At 34.5% G+C, this 22,526-nt stretch overlaps 1 protein-coding gene and 1 long non-coding RNA gene across 2 annotated transcripts; one reads left to right on the top strand and one right to left on the bottom strand.

Annotated features, from left to right (window-relative positions):
* Positions 1 to 240: 240 nt before the first annotated feature.
* Positions 241 to 4,008, bottom strand: LOC132644003 (calcineurin B-like protein 10). Its single transcript, XM_060360537.1, has 4 exons — positions 3,825 to 4,008; positions 2,649 to 2,826; positions 898 to 1,153; positions 241 to 322 (listed from the first exon to the last, which is right to left on the bottom strand). Exons 1-4 carry the CDS (start codon positions 3,834 to 3,836, stop codon positions 241 to 243), a joined length of 528 nt encoding a protein of 175 aa, XP_060216520.1. The 5' UTR covers positions 3,837 to 4,008.
* A 3,804-nt stretch (positions 4,009 to 7,812) lies between these two features.
* LOC132599687 (uncharacterized) lies at positions 7,813 to 12,879 on the top strand. The gene is made up of 3 exons (XR_009566941.1): positions 7,813 to 8,361; positions 11,276 to 11,322; positions 12,432 to 12,879. It is a non-coding gene; the product is annotated as an uncharacterized LOC132599687 (long non-coding RNA).
* The last annotated feature ends 9,647 nt before the right edge of the window (positions 12,880 to 22,526 follow it).

Here is a 22,526-nt window from a genome sequence, read left to right as displayed (position 1 = left end):
TTTTTTTTTTGGGCATTTTGGTTCCGGAAAATGGCACAATGTTGGGAGAGCAAATGGTGTCACTTATTATTTTCACCATGTCACTTATTATTTTCACCAGGTGACGTAAAATTAAAAGGGTGAAACTTCGCAGAGAAAATGGCACAATGTTTCTGACAGCCGGTAAATATAACATAGCCCATAGGCACTAGAAACAGCGTGCATATTACAGAAATTACTTGGTTCTTCCACACACAATCATCAGTCTAGTTCCTGATCTCCTACAAATTCCAAGTTAACCTCAAAAACAAACTCAAACCCCTTATTGGCAATTTCTCTAATTCTGAAATGAAACATTTTGCATATTATAGAAATTACTCGGTTCTTCCACGCGCCATCATCATTCTAGTTCTAGACCTCCTATATATTCTAAGTTAACCCCAACAACAAACTCAAGCCCCTACTCGAAACTTTTGTATTTCTAAAACCTCCTCCCAGATCTACTCAGCGACTAAGTTGTTCAGACTCTTCAAAAAATATTACTGGGTGTGTCAGATCCTCCAATAAGTATGCATTTTTTGAGGATCTGATAGGGGTGCGGCAACATTTTTGGAGGGTTCAAACAACATAGCTTGGGGAAATAGAAAGGTTACCCCAGCCACAAAATACAAGTTGGATAGTATCAAATTGAGCTGTCAACTACTCCCTCCGTCCCATAATAAGTGTCACTTTAACCAAAAATACACATATTAAGAAAACAATAATGCAATGTGAAGTTTAGTAAATTACCCCTACATAATAAAAATAAATTATTTTCTCCTCTTGATTAGAGCATGCATGAGTAGTAATCCTTTTGACATTGAGAATTAACAATACCAAGTTGCTATGTGGTTTGTCCAATTATCATTTAGATGTTACTTTAACTTTTTAGTTTTTGTCAAAGGGTAGATTTGGAAAAAACTAACCAATTTATGTCTTGGTTTCCTAAGGTGACACTTATTACGGGATAAAAATATTTTAGCTAAGATGACATTTATTATGAGACGGAGGGAGTAATAATCATAAAAGCACAGCAGAAACATACTGCTTACCTTATGTATCAAACCATCATCAATGATTGAACTGCTCAACTGCTTAAACATTTCATACAATGGTTCCACTTCATTTACTGTAACTGGAAATCAAAATCCATAAAACTTCAAACTTCAAGTTTTAATTCACTCCCAACAAACTATCAAACCATGTGACTAACATTATCTAAAAGCTTAAGTAATTAAAAAGTGGATCCTAATAAAAGTGCCTAATTTCTGAACTCTGAAAAAAAAAAATTGCCAGATGGTGGAATAATAGTACTACGACTAGTTTTCTCTGGATAAAACAACAAAAATGACAAAAGTACCCTTGTGGTCCCTCCAACCCTGTTTCTACTAAATAAAGTGGAGGGTATTTTGTAAACAGACAATTTCTTCTTAGGAATTATGCAATGCATGTTATTTTTACTACAACAAACCAAAAAGTCAATACTCCCTCCTTTTCAATTTGTTTGTCTGATTTTGACTTGACACGGAGTTTAATAAAAAATTAAGAAAACTTTGAATCCTTGATCTTACACTAAAGATATGTAGCATGTACCAAAATGTCCTTTAATTTTGTAGTCTTAAACATATCATGTGAAAAAATGGAACTAAAGAGTTGTCAAAAAAGGAAATGTGCATTCTTTTTTAAACGAGCCAAAAAGGAAAGTGTGAATACCAGGATAACTAACCCAACATAACAAATCTTAGTATAACTAATCCTAGCATAACTAATTCCATCCCAGCATAACTCTGTCTTCAAACCAAACGATCCTTACAGTTGAGAACATGAATTGGACATACAAATTTAACAAAAAGTACTAAAAATTGAGTTTAAATATGAGCATTACATCGAGATTCCAACATAACTAATTCCAACTGATAATAAGGTGTAAAACTCACGAAAAGTGATAATTCAGATGTGTTTTTGACCATAAACTCTACAGAAAATGAATTGGACACACAAACTTAACAAAAAAAAAAATACTAAAAATTGAGTTTAAATATGAGCATTACATCGAGATCCTAAATCCTATCAGGTAAGAAAAGGGAAGAATAATTGATAGCTGAGATGTGTTTTAATACATAAATGCTAATAATTCAGGTAGGAAAAGGGAACAACTAATAATTGAGGTATGAAACTCGCGAAAAAATGATAGTTTAGATGTGTTTTTGACCATTAACTCTTCAAAAAATGAATCGGTAGCAAAATTTAACAGAAAGTACTAAAATTTGAGTTCAAATGTTTTAATACATAGATGTTGATAATTCATGTATGAAAAGATAACAACTAATAATTGAGGTATAAAACTCGCGAAAGAGAGGTTGTTTTCGATAGACCCTCGGCTCAAAAGAAACGCAGTCAAATGCAGGAACACAACAAACCAAACAGTCAATAAATAATAATACCAGGATAACTAACCCCAACATAACAAATCCCAGTACAACTAATCCCAGCATAACTAATACCATCCCAGCATAACTTTTTCTTCAAACCAAACGACCCCTAAACAGTTCATAAAATGAATTGGACACACAAACTTAACAAACAAAAAAAAAAAAAACTAAAAACTGAGTATAAAAATGAAACATTACATCTAGATCCATTAGCAAGTCGAGCAAGATCCCTGTATTCATACCGCAACTTCTTTGGACTATGATGTAATTTTTGAGATCCAAAACAACCAGATGCCGCATATATTAAACATTCTATTATTGCAATTATTGGGAAAAATGCAGCACAAACTTTCTCTGTAAATTTCAAGCTCGAACTCTGGAGAAAAGGACAAAAATGGTCCCTTAAATATGATAGTAGGTTCAAAATAGTCTCTTAACTATGCATTTAACGGTTTTAGTCCTTTAAGTTTGTTACAAGTTAACAAAAACGGTCTCTTAACTATGAGAGTAGGTTCAAAATAGTCCCTTAACTATGCACTTAACGGTTTTGGTCCTTTAAGTTTGCCATAAGTTGACAGTTTTAGTCTCGACAAAATATTCATCGAACTCTGTTTGTTAGATTTGACGAGAACTATGAAAAAAAGGGAAAAATTAGTGAGAACTCTAGATTGGTCAAATAACTCGGGACAAAACCGACGGACGTTAGTCGGTTATAGGATGGACTTCTGCGCATTTTTTCTCAAAAATAACCGATGGACTTCCGTTGGTTTTCGTAAAAAACAATAAAAATTAAAAAAAATAGTGTCCCTCGATTTTATCCATCGGTTTCCGTCCATCATTGTTTTCGCTTGTTTTTGGTAGTGACAACTTTTTTAGTTTCTGCTATTTCTAATTTATTTCTAAAGTCTAGTGTATTTTATTTAGTCGATGGATTCCCTCAGTTTTACTCGATAGAGTCTGTCGGTCTTTGTGTTTCGAGACATCATTTTCTGACATTATCAAACCGTTAAGTGCATACTTAAGAGACTATTTTTAACCAACCCTCATAGTTAAGGGACCATTTTGTCAACTTATGGCAAATTTAAAGGACCAAAACTGTTAAGTGCATAGTTAAGGGACTATTTTGAAACTACTCTCATAGTTAAGGGACCATTTTTGTTAACTTGTAACAAACTTAAAGGACTAAAACCGTTAAGTGCATAGTTAAGAGACTATTTTGAACCTACTATCATAATTAAGGAACCATTTTTATCCTTTTCTCTCGAACTCTGTATAACCGCCAAAAAAAACTAAGTATTAAGAAGATAATTAACGAATTGAAGGAACAGTGCATTAATTGATAGGAGTAATTAAACAAATGGGTTGCGGGATTACCGTAGAACCCATTAGTATTAATGTTATTGTATTGTATATTCCTTTGCTTTATTATCTCGAGAAAGTTTTTCCACCAGATGAAATGAATCTTTAGCAATTTAACCACATTAAATACTCATGGTCAATTATTGGTGTTGTTTAAGATATTTCTATCGTCAATGATTGGATAATTTCATTAGGGGTGAAGAATCTTTTTTCATTTTTAAAAGGTGAAAAAGGTGCAAGTATACACCTTAATAAAATTGTAATTTAGAGCAGTTATATCCCCATTATAAAATGATATAAATATAACTTTTTCATTATAAAATGGTGCGAATATATCATTTTTATTGACGGATGTTTTTTAAGAAATCATTTAGTTTATTTTTTAATTAAGAAAATACCATGTGAATTTAAAAAAATGTCTACTCATTTTTTGTAAGTAGACATGTTTTCTAAAGCCTCAAGATAATTTTTTTTTCTCGTCGTCGGGTCTGACCCGTTTAAAAAAATGGATAGACTTTTTTTTTAAAGACACAGAGATATTTTTTAAAACGAACCAGACTCGACCCACCAGAAAAAAATTCACCAGCTGGCGTTAGAAAATTATGTCTGCTAAAAAAAATGGGTAGACTTTTTTAAAAGCCACATGACTTTTTTTTAATTAAAAAATAAGCTAGATGATTTTTTTTTTAAATTATGTTAGCGAAAAGGATATATTTGAACTATTTGTGTGTGTAGGGACAGGGGTATATTTGCACCATTTTGTAACGGGAAGGGTATATATGCCACTTTTTAAACGGGGGTATATCTGCTCTAAATCGCAAAGTGGAATGATATATTCGCACATTTTCCCTTTTTAAAATCACAAATCTCATTTCTTTTATAAAGGATTATTTGTAGATTTTGTAATTTAATTTGATAATATAATATAATATAACATTGCATTTATTCAATTTATGTGTCATAGTTGGAATTTTGATATTCAAATCTCTAAACTTTGTCCATGAAATGGGACTTAGAAGCTTTAAGTTTATTTAAATAAAATTTAGAAATTACGTAAAAAGTAATATAAATCACAATAATTAACAACTTAAAATATTTAAAAGATATATTAAAAAATTGATTGACTCACGAAATTTTAACCGTGTCATATTATTTGGGACGGGGTAATATTTAACTCTCACTGTATATGTATACTCAGCACGGACCCAAAGCATTACATTTGAGGGAATCTTACACATTTGATGAGTAGGCTAAATTGAGAGCATTTTGGTCATTTTACTTTTATTTCTGTGCAGTGTTGGTTTGTTCTGTTGGCTTATATTGTTACGTAGAGACAACTTTGCCCTTTAGAGGACCCATGTTTTGTGCTTAGGTCACTGATCTGGTAGCCCACTGAATTTTCAAGTTTGACACGTATGACAGACGTACACACATATGCTCCTCGTGTAAGGCCCATCACCGAAAGGTTAAAAAAAGTATTTTACTTGGATTTGAACTTGGGAACTTTATGTTAACATAACAATGATCGGTGTATATTACACAGTGGGGATTTATCCAGTGCGTACAAAGTGCTCACTCGAAGTACAGAGGCTGTGGCAGAGGTTGTAGCGGCTGCGGGTTATTCTGGGGTTTAAAAAAAAAAAAAAAGATAAGGGTCAAAAACGCACCTCAACTATCACCTTTTTTTGAGTTTAATACCTAAACTATCAGAAGGTTGAGAAAACTACCTAAACTATCACTATCTAGTTTGCAAAACACACCTGAACTAAATGTGTGAACTCACTCTCCAAAAAGCAAGTGAAACTGAAATTTTCTCAAAACAATTGTCCACATGGCATAAGTAATGCTATGGTGGCACCTACATGGAAATTAAAAAAATAATATTTTTAATTAAAAAAACTGTATAATTTTTTTTAAAAAAACTGCATTATTTAAAAAAAATCAGAATTTAAAAATAAAATAAAATCTGGATTTAAAAAAAATATGAAAAAAATATCAAAAAATTTAGAAAATCAGAAAAAAAATGATTTAAAAAATGGAAAAGTTGATTTTCAAAAAAAAAGTGAAAACTAAATAATCAGTTTTCTTATTTTTTTTTAAAAAAATAATTTTTCCATTTTCTAAACTATTTTTCTTCTATAATTTTTGATATTTTTTACAAAAAATATTATTTTTCAGTTTGTTTTTTAAAATATATTTTTTTTAATTTCCATGTAGGTGCCATTGTGACATTATTTATCCACGTGGACAACACTTGACAACATTTTTATATAAAATAGAGAGTGTAGATCACATGCCATTTAAGAATAATTTGAGGTGTGTTTTGTAAATTAGATAGTGATAGTTTAGGAAATTTTCTCAACAATCTGATAGTTTAGGTATGAAACTAAAAAAAAGTGATAGTTGAGATGTGTTTTTGACCCTTCTCTCAAAAAACAATGATGGTGTATCAAATGCCAAGTTCTGATTAAAAAGGTAAGTATGTGTTTTACTTAGTTTTACTAAAACAGGTAACAATTTTATTAGTTTATATATTATTTTTCTTTGAGCCTTGTCATTATTATTAATATAAATAAGGGACTCTTTTTGAAATCAAAGATATAATATCACATAAAATATAATAAAGGAAGTGATAAATGTCTTACGTTCATTTATTTTTGCTGAACTTCAAAGAGAAATCATGTTTGCATTAGTTTGAAGTAAGTAAAAGTGCAAAAAAATAAAAAAATAAAAATTGAGTATAAATTAAATAATAGTGTCAAAAGAAAATATGTGAATAATATTAAGTGTAGTGAATTTGATATATAGCCGCCCACCAAAACAATAGCCCGCAAATGTGTATTTTTTTGTATATTAATGTTTGATATACATAAAACATACATCTTAGATACAAAATCGTGTATATTTTTTGTACATTTTAAGTGTACAATGTTAAGTCTTACAAAAAAAAAAAAAACACAGTTAAAATACATTTCTTAATAGCAGAGTAGCCTGTACTGAAAGCTTTGGGTGTGGGAATATTAAAGAGAGGGAAAAAGGTGAGACAAATGGAGTACTAATTGTCAGTGAAAGGTAACACCCAAGAGGAAAAAGTTAAGAGCACAAATTTCCCAATTAATGCCACGTAGCATGGAAAAGGCTGTTGCGGCTTTTACCCTTTGTTTGGATGGTTGTTTCCCATGGTTCATTAATGTACAGTATGATATGATAGAATATGGTGTTATATTATATTGTACTGTATTAATGAATATAATGTTTGGATAGATTGTATCGTTTGTTGTAGTTTAATAACATTTGTATTGTTTGTTTTGACTGTATGGTACTGTTGACACCCAATTTTATCCCGCCTTTCTTCCAAAATATCTATTTGCGCTTTTAATATTTTCGACAACTTAAGAAATAGTTATTTATACTTTACTACAATTATTAGCTTTTTATTAATATCATCCTACTATAGTCACTAGCTATTATCATTTTTTATTACTGTTATTATTATTATTATTATTATTATTATTATTATTATTATTATTATTATTATTATTATTATTATCGCAATCGCCATGATGGCTTTTAATATCTTGCGCATCGCATTCATTTTATACAATTAGGTGATAGCATTCACTTACTTCTAAAGCTTTATAAATATCGTCGCACAACGATTACAATATCATATAGTTTTTATTATTAGCACGCGTTAACATATAATTAACTAAATAGTGTTTTCCATCTTAATTTAGGAGCTCAAATAAATATAGGGAAGAACGCATCTTAAATCCGAGATAGGAGATTTCATGTAGCCCAATTCATACAAAAATACCAATCAACCCACAAATGTTCTTCGGACCAGTCCATTGGCACCCAAAATAATAAGCAGCCCAAATGTTAATTCAGTCCATAATTAATTCTAAAACTATTTGGGCTAAGGCCTAATTCGTTGAAACCAGCCCACTACCCATTTTAAACCCTATTCACCTTCCCAAACCTAATTGCGTGAATCAAAAACACTGAGTCGCACCTCTTCTCTTCGAATTCTCTCTCCCCCTCCATTTTTAGCTAAACTTCCACTTCTCTTTAGCCATGGACAGAAATTGTCCTCCCATTTCCGTGTAAACCTGCACTACTGAGAGCCTTTTCCATTCCCTGATGAATATGGACACATAAAATCTTCAAAGACTAGAGAAAATCGGTGCATTTTGAGCAGGTCTGAATCAATCACGTGAAGAAACCTAAAAAAACGTTCGGATCTGCACGAATTTTTTGACTCAACTTTGATTTGTTTTTCTTTGATTTCAAATTCCCGCCCAATGAAAACCCTAGCTGTTTCTACCCCTATAAAGGCTTGCTTCGAGCTTCGTTTTAAAGGGGTTTTTTTTTTTGGAGAGCCATTACCTTCATTTAAAATTATTGTTGAAATCAAACCAATTTTTTTTTAAGAAAAGGGAGTATTCTGAATCTGTCGAGATTTTGGATTCGAAAGGTTTTCCAAGTTCGGGTTCGTCGTGTTCGAGCGTAGATCTAAGACCCCGTACCTAGTTCGCTGCATCCGAAAAAGGTCCGTAATTCTCCTTCTCTTTTACTTTTTGTTCTGTTCATTATTTCAGTTAGTTTTCTATAGATTCCAGCATGTTAGTTAAGGTTTATTTGTCTAATTTCAATAGGAATATGAGTTTAGTTTGTTTAATGGTTGCTTCAGCTTTGTATGGATGCATATATCTTTTGCGCCTTTGTTAAGCTTATTTCTCTTTTCTTTGAATTTGCAATGAATGAGCCTTTTTAGTATCCTTTGTCTGTTCGAGGATTAGTTCAAAGTATAAGCTGCTAGATGATATGATTTAGTTTCAGATTGCATATGAGTTTAGTTTTTTCATTTGAATATGCTCTTGTCTTCCATTAAATGGTTAGCTTTTAGTAGTTAAAGAGTGTGTTTTCCTGAAGTTATGGTCTGAAATGGTTGATAGCGTAGCTGCTAATCTGATTTTCTAAATCTATACTGTAAGGTTCGTTCATTTTAGGCCTTACGATTAAAATATCATGCTTTGAAGATTAAGTTATGTAGAGGTTAAGCTAACAACTGATGTATTGACTTTCTATTTTGTTTAAACATTGTCAAGTTAGTAGTGTTGTGTGAATATGAATAGGATGAATCTTCTTTTCAAAACTCAAGTCTCCATGTTCATTTAGTTTAATATTATTACTAGTTTAGTTGGCCAAATTCTCAAACTAGTTTACTTCCTAGCTTGAGCAATGTTTTCATCTTTCCTTTCCTATCTGTTTTTCCTTTAAGGTTATATGAGAATGATTGTTATTATTTTTTTGGCTAAGTTAAGTTATTTTCTTTAGTATAAATGAGGTGATTCACTCTTCATTTGAAGTCCTAGTCTACTTTTTGGAAAACATTTGTTGTTGGTGAAGATAGAGGTTGATCTTTCCCTCTGGTAGGTGTTTAACTTAAGATGTGATTTGAGAAATTATTTTATTCTTACACATTGATCTTCTTAAGTTTGCCTCTATTTTTCGGAATGTTGGTTTGGGCAAATTGATCTGCTCGGAACTCTTGTTTGAATGTGATTAAGTAATAACGAAGAGAGTCTAAATGCTGTTATTACTATTTAAAGGTTCAAATGTTCTTTTTTTCGAAGTAATGACTAAGTTTCAATGTTCTAAGTTTAGAAGGATCTTTCTGTTGAGTTAATCTTTTTTTTGAGTTTTTTTGTCACTAATTTAAATCAGCTAGCTAAGTTTAACTATGTTTCCTTCCCAGTTTTTCTTCATTGTACTGTTTAAGGAAGCATGATTATGGTTTAGTGTGATTTTCCAAAGTCTTTACCCATTATTATGAGGTTCTGGGAATGTTTTGCCTATGAAGCTAATGTGTTTAAATTAGCTGTTTGTTGTCCTTTATTTGCTTGAAATGGCTGATCATTTTATAAAGGTGCAAGTCTAAAAGTCTCAACTTACAACTTATTTTGGGCTGGCTCTTCCTTTCTACATTTTTATTTGCTTTCCTTCTATTTTAGTTGTGCTGAAAAGAGTGTTAGAAATCTGGTTAGTCGTCAGCGACAATGTGTATTTGGTCTTTCCTGAATGTGTAGTACTATTTGTGCATCTTAGAGTTTTCGGTTCTAAGTATTGTTGTTAGAATAGCTGCAGACTATGATAATTATTGTTATATCCCGTATTTCGTACATTCGGATATTTCAAGGAAGTTGTGGTAATTTAAGGGAAAGACTATTTTCCAAAATTATTTTAATATACAAGTTGTTTATTAGTATGGAAATATTGAGAAAGGCTAAGGGTAAAAAGGGAAATTCGCAAAGTGGCTCATGGTAATATTGTGGAAGGATAGGGGCAAAACGGGAATTTCACAAAGAACTCAAGAAAGTTCTTGAAGGGCCATGTGGCCGTCCAAGTGGGGTGGGCTTGGGCCCACATGGATGAATTATGTATACATATATATATATATGACTTATTAGTCATATTTCTCACCACAAATTCAAGAAGCTTGGAGAAGAAAAAAAGAAAGAAAAAGGAGAAGAGGGTGTTCGGCCATGGCACCAAATATTGAAGGCATAGAAATTGATCAAGAAAAATTATTTTCTTCTAGTTCCACCAAATGGAAGGTCCTCATTAACATGAAGGAGTTGTTGGAGCAAGCAAAGCCTTTATTTGTGTAATTCATAAGCCCTAGCCGAGTGAAGAGATGTGTGGAGAAAGGTATGTGTTCAATCTTCTTTTACATGTGTTATGGATGACTTGTGCATGTTATAGCATGAAGAAATGGATGAAATTCATGAAATATGTATGTGTATGGTTGTGGCCGAATAGAGGTAGTGTTGGTAAGAAGTGATGAATTAATTTTATTTAGTGTATTGATTGTTGTTGTTGTGGATTCCATAATAAAAATGAAGGTTGGGTGGTTTGAAATGAAGTTGTAATCATTGTGGGATTGTTGAAGAAATTAATATGACACTAGCATGGTTTCTTGTGTTGTGAAGATAATGTTGTTAACATGTGGTCGTAGATATAATGCATGAATTTGGAGGTAAGAAATGTGTTGATTTTATTGAGTTTGGAAGATTGTAAGTTGGTTGTTGTGATTGAATTGAATATAAGAAAAATGTTGTCGAATTATGTAAAATAAGTTACTAACGTTAGAATGTATTTTGAATTGATTGATGAAGTTGTTAATGTGTAGATTGTTGGTGTAGTTCATGAATTTGGAGGAAAGCAATGTGTTGTTATTGTCCTTATTAAGTTTGGAAGATTTCAGATTATTGTTGATAATGTGGCCGAGTTGAATTCTCGGATTGTTGTTGATAAATTGGCCGAGTTAGATTCTCGGGGATGATGTATTTACAGAGGAGATGCTGCCGAAATTTCGGCAGATTATAAATAAATTCATTTGAAGGACTAAGACAAGTGTATGATAATGAGTCTAATGATTATGTCAATTCTCTTGAATGTAGACTAGCAAGTTTGGACGAATAAGCGTAGCTAATTGGACGTGGGACAGGTACGTAAGGCTTACCCTTTCTTTCTTTTGGCATGATCCTTATGAACAAACATACGACGTATATGTATGATTTAAAAGGAGCTCCTATTCTTAGAGCCACTAGGATGGCTAATATTCTTGACTTCCATAAGCTATTTTATATGGTTTTGATGCGTATCTATGATATCCGAAGATCTATTTGATACGTTTCCGAATGGCATTCGAGAGGTAATTGATATGACTAATGTCTTGATTTTCAAATGATAGCACGTTTGATTATTCCATTGAATCTTTGATGTATTTTGATACGCACATATAGTTTCAAAAGCTCTATTTGATTTGATCCATAACGATATTTCGAAAGGTACCTAACATGATTGTTGCTTTTATTTTCCAAAAATGGCTTCTGAAACGTTCGTAGAAGGTTCTGTACTAAAACGTCCATAACTTTTTCATACTAACTCGGATTGGCTCGAAACGTGTTTATGATCATCAAGTGTCGATTTGCGTTCCTACCTATTGAGTCTTGATTTATGTGCATATAATTTCTCACTACTCTGCTCGTGGATGCCTCAATATGTCCTTCACTGAGCCCGGGCCAGGATACGTTCTCGTGCGTACTCCACTGCATTGTTCACCGAGTCCCTCTCACTTGCGGGTCGGGACACGTTATATGTATATGTATATGATGATATGATGATACGGGGATGGCGGCCAGGATGGCATATGATGACTTCATTCACCGAGACCCGCAATAGAGGGCCGGAACACGTTATATGCATATGAGATATATGATGTTGACATGCATGATTTTATCTACCGAGTCCCTCACTTGAGGGCCGGGACACGTTACGCATATATGATATATGATGTGGACATGTATGATTTTATCCACCGAGTCCCTCACTGGAGGGCCGAGACACGTTATATGTATACATGATATATGATGTGGATGTGCATGATTTTCACTTCAAAAGGCAAGTGCTTTGATGTTTTTAAAAAGGTCATACTTGATTCTGGTAAATCTCTGTTGCAGTTATGATCCTCTTTTCTGTATTCCATGCCTTACATACTCAGTACATATTCCGTACTGACCCCCTTTCTTCGGGATTGCGTTTCATGCCACGCAGGTACACCCAGATGAGTAGAAGCCACTATAGAAGATGTTCCAGCGGAGTTGGCAAGCTCTATTTGCTCTAGGAGTATTGCCGAGTCAGAGTATTATGCTACGATGTTTTGGGTCGAAGTTAGAGACTTTGCAGACAGAGTCGTGGGTATAGAATGTCAGTTTTGTGAGCGGCTCCGTCAGCCGATGTGTCATTTTGTCTTATGTTATAAATTCCATATGATTACAGCTTTTATTTGATTTGAGAATGATGAAAAGAAAGTTTCTGAAAGCTTCACTATGTATTTCGTTCTTGTTTGACTCAAGGAGTCCAAAGGATTATGTATGTAATAAGAGTCAGAGGGTTCGCTCGGCCCTAAGGAAAGGTCGGGTGCCCATCACACCCTAGCGAGATTAGGGTGTGACAATTATATGCCTATCACTCGCTCCTCTATTTTTTGGAATCAGGAAAAGATAACTCAGAAGTTAGAAAACATCCCTTTCTTTTGAAATGAAAAAAAATGATTCAGTGCCTAATATTTGTTCAAATCTTTAACGAAGGAAAAGATCAACACTACCTTTTTTTTAAATGGTTTGCGATGGGTTACAGATTTTATTTAAAAAAAAAATGGCTGTAGCATTAAGAATTAGTTTTCTTGACTGGATTTGAGGTTCAAAAACTTACATTAGTGTTGGTATTGAAAGCTTATCGGAAGACTGGAAATAGGCTTCTGTTACGTAGCTAAAAATCTCTTTGATTTAGCTCTAATGGTGTTCTTCTCATGTTTATGGCTAATAATATATCTTATTTGTAGCACAACGTGCTCTTGATATAAGAGATGCAAATGTAAAGAAAATAAGTACCTAGCAGAATACTTTGAGAATGAGTTCGATCCATAAGTGCATATTTGTCATCCTTGATGATGCGATACTTGTTTATTTTCATCTTTATTTATTTTGTTTTAGATAAGAGTTTCTTATTCTAATCCTTCTTTTCATCTCTTTATTTTGCATGTCACGGAGTCGCAAAGAGTCTCGAATGAGACTCAATTTCGCCGCTAGATCAAATGATTTCATCGCTCCACTTTATGTTTCTAGTTCACCAAACTCGGTTGAAACAAATTCCAGTGACATTCGGGATGAGATTTCTCTATTCGGGTCTCCCTTTCTCCCCTCGGAAAATAACCCGGGCAGAACCAATATACAGAGGGGAGAAGACGAGAAAGACTGCTACGTTTTAAAGCATATCTTACATTTATTTGATTTATTTATGTTTGTATCTGATTATTTAACTACTTTAGAATACTTAATTTAGTAGGGGCTAATTGGGACGTTATTTTGATATAACAATGGGAATGTTTTTTTTTTTTTAAAATTCATTTCACGAAGTATTTTAGTATATCTTGGATAGGAAAATGGAACGTTATTCCGATATAATAACGAAAATGTTTTAATTCATTTTACCAAGTATTTTAGTATATCTTTGAAAGAAAATAGACGTTATATTTTCAATGTTTCGAAGTCTTCATTTTCGCCAAGTGCCTAATTTAACCGAAAAAAAGAGAGTCTACTTATAAAGTTATTTTTCAAATTTACACTAGCTATTTATCTATCTTGTCTGGTCATTCAATATATTTTAAGCCGTTAAAATAAATCGATACCTAGCCATTGAGTTATTTCGAATGTTTATGAAAACCTTGCATTATCCCACGTTTTCTTTAGTTTAACTTACAACTAACGTCTTTTCTATAAATTACTATCTCATTTAATTTAAAAAACAGTCTTATATTTTTCATTTTGAAATCTTGATAATATTTACAAGGTATTTTCCTAAACATTTAAAATGCTATATTTGTATTTTTAGTCTTAATTAAATAACCTAAGTTTGACCGGTTAACCGCATTTAAGCGAATCTTAAAGGATGTCTTACCCCTTCCCTTTACGATAACTAAGAACCCTTACCTAGAATCACATTAATTAAGCAGACCATTAATGGAGGTTTAGTTTAGCTTTACCTTAGTTAATAATTAGGTGTCCTAATTCACCGTTAAGATAATTAGGTGGCGACTCCTTAAAATAAATAATTGGGAATCACCAATATGTTGTACTCCGATTTGACCCGTTTAAAATGGGGTATAACAGCTTGGCGACTCCGCTCGGGACTTTAGGTTCTTAACCATAACAACTTAGGTTAATAATTAATTTGATGGATGTTTTGGTTGTTTTCCTTTATTTTTGCCTTTATTATTGCTTTTATTGTTTCTCTTATGTGCTTTTAAGTGACTTTAATTATTGTTTTATTATTTCCTTATGTGAAATTTTCCATGTAATAATATGTTACTGCTTTCTTTAACTGGCATTCCGTTCATACTTCCTCCACTCCTGGAAAATTCACACAAATTCACACACTTAAAGCGGTTTCGCGGTTCGCGGCCGTGCACTATTAAATCACCCTCTAGTTGGATCGATCTTGTGGATTTAGTCGATCGGCGGTGCAGTCGATGGCCACGGACTTTCCACTCCCAAGTTGTCCACTTGGGAGAGCCTTGTGTCATAGGAAACCAACTCTTAGTCAGCCTAGGATAGAGCTAAAACAACACCTTTTTCCTAGGGGCATGCATATTAAACTTAGGAGGCTTAATATCCTTGGTATATTAAGTCCATTAGTCAACCTTACCCAACTGTCCAAGTGGGTTCACGACCCCAGGCGACGCTTATCATATTATGTGTGCATTATTTGAAGGTTGATTGTGCCAACAATATGGAGCATTGTTCTAAATTAATTAAACTTTAGGAGGGCGGATTTGTCTAACTCTTTTTGTGATGCAGACTAATCATGACGATCCCAATATTTCGTGGACTGAAGACTAGCCTTAGCGCACCTTATATGGATGAAGAAGTTTGGACGCTTCGAAGAAGTGCATTTAGCTTACGTAGATTAGGAAATATTTCATTTGGCATGTAATAGAGCTTAAAGATATTTTGTACATCATTTTGGGAATAGAATTGTTTAATTAATTAAAGAGCAATGAGATGACATATAATGGCACATTCGTCTTTCAAATATACGCTAGGCCTACCTCTGGCATAAAGAGGTCCCTGTATATTAGGACATGTGAATTATGAACCTTGTTTGCTTACTCGTATTATGAACCTGAATTTATTTGCAATATGCTTGAATTTATTTCCAATATGCTCTTGGATTCACTTGCTATCTGCTTTACTTGATATTTACTAACATCATCTTTGTTTCAGAGGAAAAATTGAATTCATATTTTCTTATCTCTTTATTCTGACATACAATTGCATATTGTTCATTAATTATTTTTTATGCATCATCTTCACAATTTTTAAAAATAATAATAATCAAATTATTCCGCGCTTAGCGTACTTTAGCGATTCTAGAGCACCTTTAAGATTGTTCACATTCCTGGTGCCTATCCCTCCATTTTCCGAGCATGATCTCTTTACAAAGTATGACATTTTCCGGAATTCTTAGTTGATAAAATTTATTACTTTTGCGTCCATGAACTAGCCTCGATTTTTTTTTCTTTTGCCAACACTTGAGTTAATTCTTATTCTTATCGTTCCAAGTCTTTTAATGGGAATAGTCTCTTCTAATTTTTTATCAAATTTATTTTTTTTCTCTAAAAAAAAAAGTGTCAAATAATTGGTGTCGCGTCAAGAGTTTTTACCTTCTCAATTTCTTTCAAGTCCTTCCTTTACGGGTATGATCTTCTGTCTCAAATGACGGAACATTTGGCTCGTTAGCTCCATGCCTCGTAGAATCCATTTTGCACTCGGTCTACGTCATGGAACTTTTACTTTCAAACTCTGTCATTTCACCATTTATCGCTTCTTAAATTGGTAGATGTCCAAATTTATTTGTGCAAGCTATCAAATGGCACTTTTCGATATTTGTTCGATTTTTCCATCATGTTGTTCAGAAACGACTTTCCAAGTACCTTACTTCTTTGAAATCTTCACCCATTTAATTGCGTCATTCTTATTTTGGGTCGCCGAGATTTATCTTCGCGTACCCATTAATTTCAAGTTTTGGCATGCAAGTCGAGGGACAATATCATAGGCTCTCCGTCCTTGACATTTTGCAACCCGCTAATGCTAAAATAAATCTTGGAGCCGTTTGCAACCCTTGGGCGTATTAAGTTCAAGTCTCCATATATCAATTATCTTTAATCTCGAGCTTGTCAACCATATATCCAAACAAGCACCAATATGTGTTCAAGACCAAGTTTGTCTATGCCTTCTTTTAAAACGTATCCTTCATAAGACTCGATCCATAAGTTTCTTAGGCATATCTGTTACCACTTCCTTTTCTCACGTTAATCATACCGACCTTACGCTTACCAAATATTTCATTTTCCTTTAAAAGGGTTGACCTAAGTTGAACACTGAAGGCAGTACGAGTGTCCAAAGCTATTGGATAATGGTAGGATATTTCTGAGATCGATGGCTCGCCCTCAGTTTGTTTTGAATCAACCTCTAGCCGGCATACCGATGCCTAGTTACAATCAAGCAGTTTGTCCGCAATTCTCCAGTCAAGTTCCTCCTTAAAGCCAAGCAATTATGGGACCAAGATTTATTGCGCCAAATTTATCCTTCCCTGCATTTGCTACAAGTACTTATGATATAGGTATACAGAGAACCGAGAATGGTGTCATTCAGAAAGACCGTTAGGCGTATGGTGGGACTTCAGAAGAATGACATGAAGTAGGCTTTTGGGTAGTATCTTTTGGGAACAATTATGTACTTTGTAAGCTTAAATGATCTATCCTTTGTATGCCTTGTATTAAAAAAAAAAAAAAATCTATGTAGGGTGAACTACGTTTGACCTGATTTCCTGTCGGATACAGGATACGTAGGCAGCCTATATAAGGCCCGGTCTTATTTATTACAAAATTGTAATATTCCCCCAAAGAAGGAGCATGAAACTGGGGCAAATTTTTGGCATGCAACCAAGACATCTTCTTCAAAAACGTCCAAAAGACTGGGGCAAAATTTTTGAAATACGTCGGAGTTAGCAAAGGATAAGAATCAAGTTAGAGCCAGGCTTCGGTGTTTAGCATAAGTCAGTTTTTCTTCAAACTTGAAATTTTCAAATTTTCTTCAAACTTCAAATTCTACTCCAATATAGTTTGCTTTTTCTTCCATTAATTCTCAAGCGTTAGAGCCTACTAGCCAATAAGTCGTTCTCCTCCACTCGTGCTACGACTTGGGTCATCTATTCTTGCTTAATCAAATCACGAATCAATTTATCACATATTTTATTATTTTGTGCATTTAATTCCTATGCATATTCTCACGCACTAACACTTTATTTTGTGTTTGTTTAGTTTTATTGCATTCTTTAGAGGTTGCCTGGCATTGAACATTGTTTTGGCTGTGAATCTGCATTAAGGAAAGGACTAAAATGGAAAATAGATTTGAATCATTCAACACTGGCATGGGGTTGGTGCGAGAACAAAGTGATGATAGCGAAAAGAATGTGGTTCGAAGAAGCATTTTGGTCAATTTAGGAAATACCTTCAGCCTTCTTCCTAACACAACTTCAGCTTCCAGCTCAACCCAAAACATTTCCTTCACCATTTCTCCTCACCCAGCTCCTACATATATAATTTCTCCACAAATACCACCAAGATACTCTATTAAACCAGAAGCTTTGCAAGTCACGTTGATGCCTAATGACCAACAACCTGCACTTGCAGCACCCTTCATAGAAATCCAGCAAAATCAGCTAGCGGTATGCCCATACAAGAGATTGAGAAATGGAATAAATGCAATTAATTGGGATGACTCGGATAGGGAGCTCCACAATTTAAGGAGAATTGCTGAAGAAGAGATGCGTGCAAGAAATATCCAAAGTTTAAGATATGAATGCTTGTGCATGCTTCCAAATGTTGAGTTGCCGCCAGGATTCAAAGTGCCAAAATTCAACACCTTCAATGGCAGAGGAAATCCTGTTACGCACTTGAAGGACTATTATAGCAGATTAATGGGAATTGGACAAAATGAAGCCATACGAATGAAATTGTTCATTCAGAGCCTATCAGGGTTAGCATTAGATTGGTACACAGAACAAGACTGTCGCAAATGGTACACATGGGAGGACATGGTCCGCGACTTTGTAGAACAATTTAAGTTTAACATCGGGGTTAGTCCAAATCTTCATGATATGCGTGAGATAAAAAGAATGCCACATGAGTCTTTTCAGGAATATGTCATCCGATGGAGATTGGAAGCTTCAAAAATACGCCCTCCATTGCCCGAGAATGAGTTGATTTCAACTTTCATCCAAATGCAAAAGGGCATATATTATGAAAAGTTGTTATGCGCGCAGTTACGTGACTTTTCTGATCTAATTCAAGCTGGACAGCAAGTAGAAGCGGGCATTCGAGCAGGAAGAATTGTTGACACTTCATCAGTACAAGCAACTTTTCAAGCTGAGACATTCAACAACTTGCAAAGCAAAAAGAGAGAAACCGACTCAACTGTCAGGTCTACATATCAGCCGCAATCACGACAGAACAATCAAGTATTGCGTGATCATATACCTCTTCACCAACGAGGCTTTCAATATCAACCCGATCAAGCACAGTCTAGCTTACGACACTCAGAGCACGTAAAATTCCACACTTTTACTCCTCTTGAAGAGTCATTAACCAGCATATTTGAGAGAATGAAAGCCAAGGGACTCCTGAAGCCAAAGAAAGGATGGATCCCTAAAAGCCTACCGCCAGATTTTGATTGGTCCAAGAGTTGTGCTTACCACTCTAATATTCCAGGTCATGACACAGAGGATTGCCCAGCACTTAAGCATAAGATCCAGAACATGATTGAAACGGATAAGATAAGCGTGCAACAAAATAAATTGGGCAACAACGATGGCCCTCCAGTTGCAAATGCAAATATTGTTGCTGGTGATCCATCAAAATTGGTACCGAGGCACTTGAAGAGGAAGCGTGGAACCAAGTAGAATGAATGAAAGGATTTACCATCACTAGCATTCTCCATTCACTCGCCTTATGATCGACTTTGTTTCTTGTAATTCTGCTAAACCTTTGTATGAACTACTTTTGACCTGATTCCTTCGGGATAAGTAGGCAGTCCATTCTTGGACACAGTCTTAATATAGTGAAAAATTCCATTTTCCCCATAAAGCAACACTGGGGCAGCTTTGCAAATGGCCTATCATCATTCGACAAAAGCATGAATCGAAATCCCGAGCAATATATTAGCGTCACCAGATTGTTGCAATCACCATGAGAAATGCAGATTCAACGCCAAAGCCTCAATGTTCAATGCAAGGCGACCACTTTATTTTATACTAACAAATTTTCTTTGAGTAATGCAGGGGCATATTTTAGCTATTCTTGAAGGATATCGCACATCATCCGAAAGCTCAATATCAAATCGGCAATTGCAAGATTCAGATAAAGCAAAGGGCAAAGACAACTTAATACTGATTAAATTTCACAACTCACATTTTCTTTGAGTGCAGGAATTTTTTTTTTTAGCAACCAAATTGCAACAAGTTGGGAGATCTCCAATTTAGTGGCATTGCACCATGAAATATTTGCTACTATCAAACTAGGCAATGCCCAAGCTCTCCTCATTGCACCATGGATATTCGCTACTACAAATCAAGCATCGCATCAAGCTCTTCGCTCCGCACCAATTTTTTTAGTAATCATAAATCAAGCACCGCATTTAGGCTACTCCGCCTTTAATAGGACATTTTAGGCTCGTTCGCCTTAACTGGACATTTTAGGCTCGTCCGTCTTTAATCGGACATTGTAAGCTCGTCCGCCTTTAATAGGACATAGTAGGCTCGTCCGCCTTTAATAGGACATATTAGGCTAGTCCTCCTTTAATAGGACATTTTAGGCTCGTCTGCCTTAACTGAAAATTTTAGGCTCGTCCGCCTTTAATCGGACATTGTAGGCTCGTCCGCCTTTAATAGGACATAGTAGGCTCATCCGCCTTTAATAGGACATATTAGGCTCACCCGCCTTTAATTGGACATTGTAGGCGTCCGCCTGTAATTGGACATTGTAGGCGTCCGCCTTTAATAGGACGTATTAGGATCGTCCGCCTTTAATTGGATATATTAGGCTCGTCCGCCTTTTGGACATATTAGGCTCGCTTGCCTTTAATTGAACATTTTAGGCTCGTCCGCCTTTAATTGGACATCGTAGGCGTCCGCCTTTAATAGAACGTATTAGGCTCGTCCTCCTTTAATTGGATATATTAGGCTCGTCCGCCTTTTGGACAGATTAGGCTCGTTCGCCTTTAATTGAACATTTTAGGTTCAGTCGCCTTTAATTGGACAGTGTAGGCTCGTCTGCCTTTAATTGGATATTTTAGGTCCATCCGCCTTTAATAGGACATTTTAGGTCTGTTCACCTTATATAGGACTTAATTATTTTATTTGGATTTGTCCCCCTTAAAATTGGACGCAATGTTAGTAGGTTTGTCCACCTTATAATAGGACTTAATTATTTTATCTGGTTTGTCCACCTTATAATTAGACGCAATGTTATTAGGTTTGTTCGCCTTACAATAGGACTTAATCATTTTATTTCGGTTTGTCTGCCTTATAATAGGACTTGATTAATTTATTTGGGCATGTCCGCCTTAAAATTGGACATATTAAGTTTTAAAAAAACGCACTGATGTTGCACTTGCATTTGCACTACTTTTACCTCGAATAATTTTTGTACTGATCTGGCACTGGCACAACTTTTATCTCAAATATTTTGTATGAATCTCACACTTGCACTATTTTGTCTCAAAATAATATCGCACTAATTTTTACATCTGCCTTAATTTCGCGCTTCTTATAAAAAAGGAAGAAAATACAATTTCGCGTTGATTTCTACACTAGCACACATTTTATCGCTTTCATTTTACAAATACACTGCACACATATTGTAATACTGCTTTCAAATGCACTGCACATGCATTGTATAACTGCTTTCAAAATGCTTTGCATAAGAAACACTGCACACGCACTGCACAAATGCTTTCAGTCGCTTCGCATAAATGCTTTCAAACACACATGCACCGCGCAAATGCTTTAAAATTCGCTGCATAAATGCTTTACACCATGAAACATGTTGGTTTGAAAAACCTCATTTTCATCAATCTTTGGGTTTCAAAGAAAAACCTCATTATGACGGCTTAGAAAACCTCATTTCATAAATCATTCGGTTTAAATAGCCTCATCTTCACATCTGGTCTAAGGCCTCATTTACATTTATCATCGCCAAAGGCATCATTCTCACGAACCATCGGCCTAAAACCTCATTTGCATTAGCCTTGGCTAAGACTATTTTACATCGCTTTACTGCCGATATCCAGTTAATAACTATTTTATCTAGTTTAAATTTCGCAGGAGCTTTAACGCAACGTGGAACTTTTTCTTCGGCAGTGAACTGGGGCAATTTGTTGGGAAGGATAATCAGACTTCCTGACAAAGGTCAAAGGTCTACCTCGAACGCTCGTCGCAACCCCCACATATTCCGCTTACATCCATAACTGATTATCGAGTTCACACATATTCATATTCCAAAATTCTCGAGTTCGATCTACTTCCTCAATTATAATACCGAGTGTCATCATAATTCAACACTGGGGCAATATATTTGCATCAGTCATGATTGCTCATTCGCAAGTGTCGTAGCTTCCCAGAACTACACACGGCCTGATTCTCGTGCAACCCGAGATATGTAGGCAACTCGGAGACCGGAGTTCGGCCACAATCCTCTCAAATTTTCTATATCCTTATGGTCTCCCAAATTCTTTTAGTCGGAACAAAATAGGCTACTAAGTCAACGTCTTTGCCCGAAAATTCTTTCATCATTACCGACCAAAGAGGGACAAGTTGTTGACACCCAATTTTGTCCCGCCTTTCTTCCAAAATATCTATTTGTGCTTCTAATATTTTCGACAACTTAAGAAATAGTTATTTATACTCTACTACAATTATTAACTTTTTATTAATATCATCCTACTATAGTCACTAGCTATTAGCATTTTTTATTACTGTTATTACTATTACTATTACTATTATTATTATTATTATTATTATTATTATTAT

The sequence above is a fragment of the Lycium barbarum genome, chromosome 6 (assembly GCF_019175385.1).
Source record: "Lycium barbarum isolate Lr01 chromosome 6, ASM1917538v2, whole genome shotgun sequence".
Lineage (NCBI taxonomy): Eukaryota > Viridiplantae > Streptophyta > Magnoliopsida > Solanales > Solanaceae > Lycium > Lycium barbarum.
Note: the sequence above shows the minus strand (reverse complement) of the source record. Positions and strands in the feature narration are given on the sequence as shown.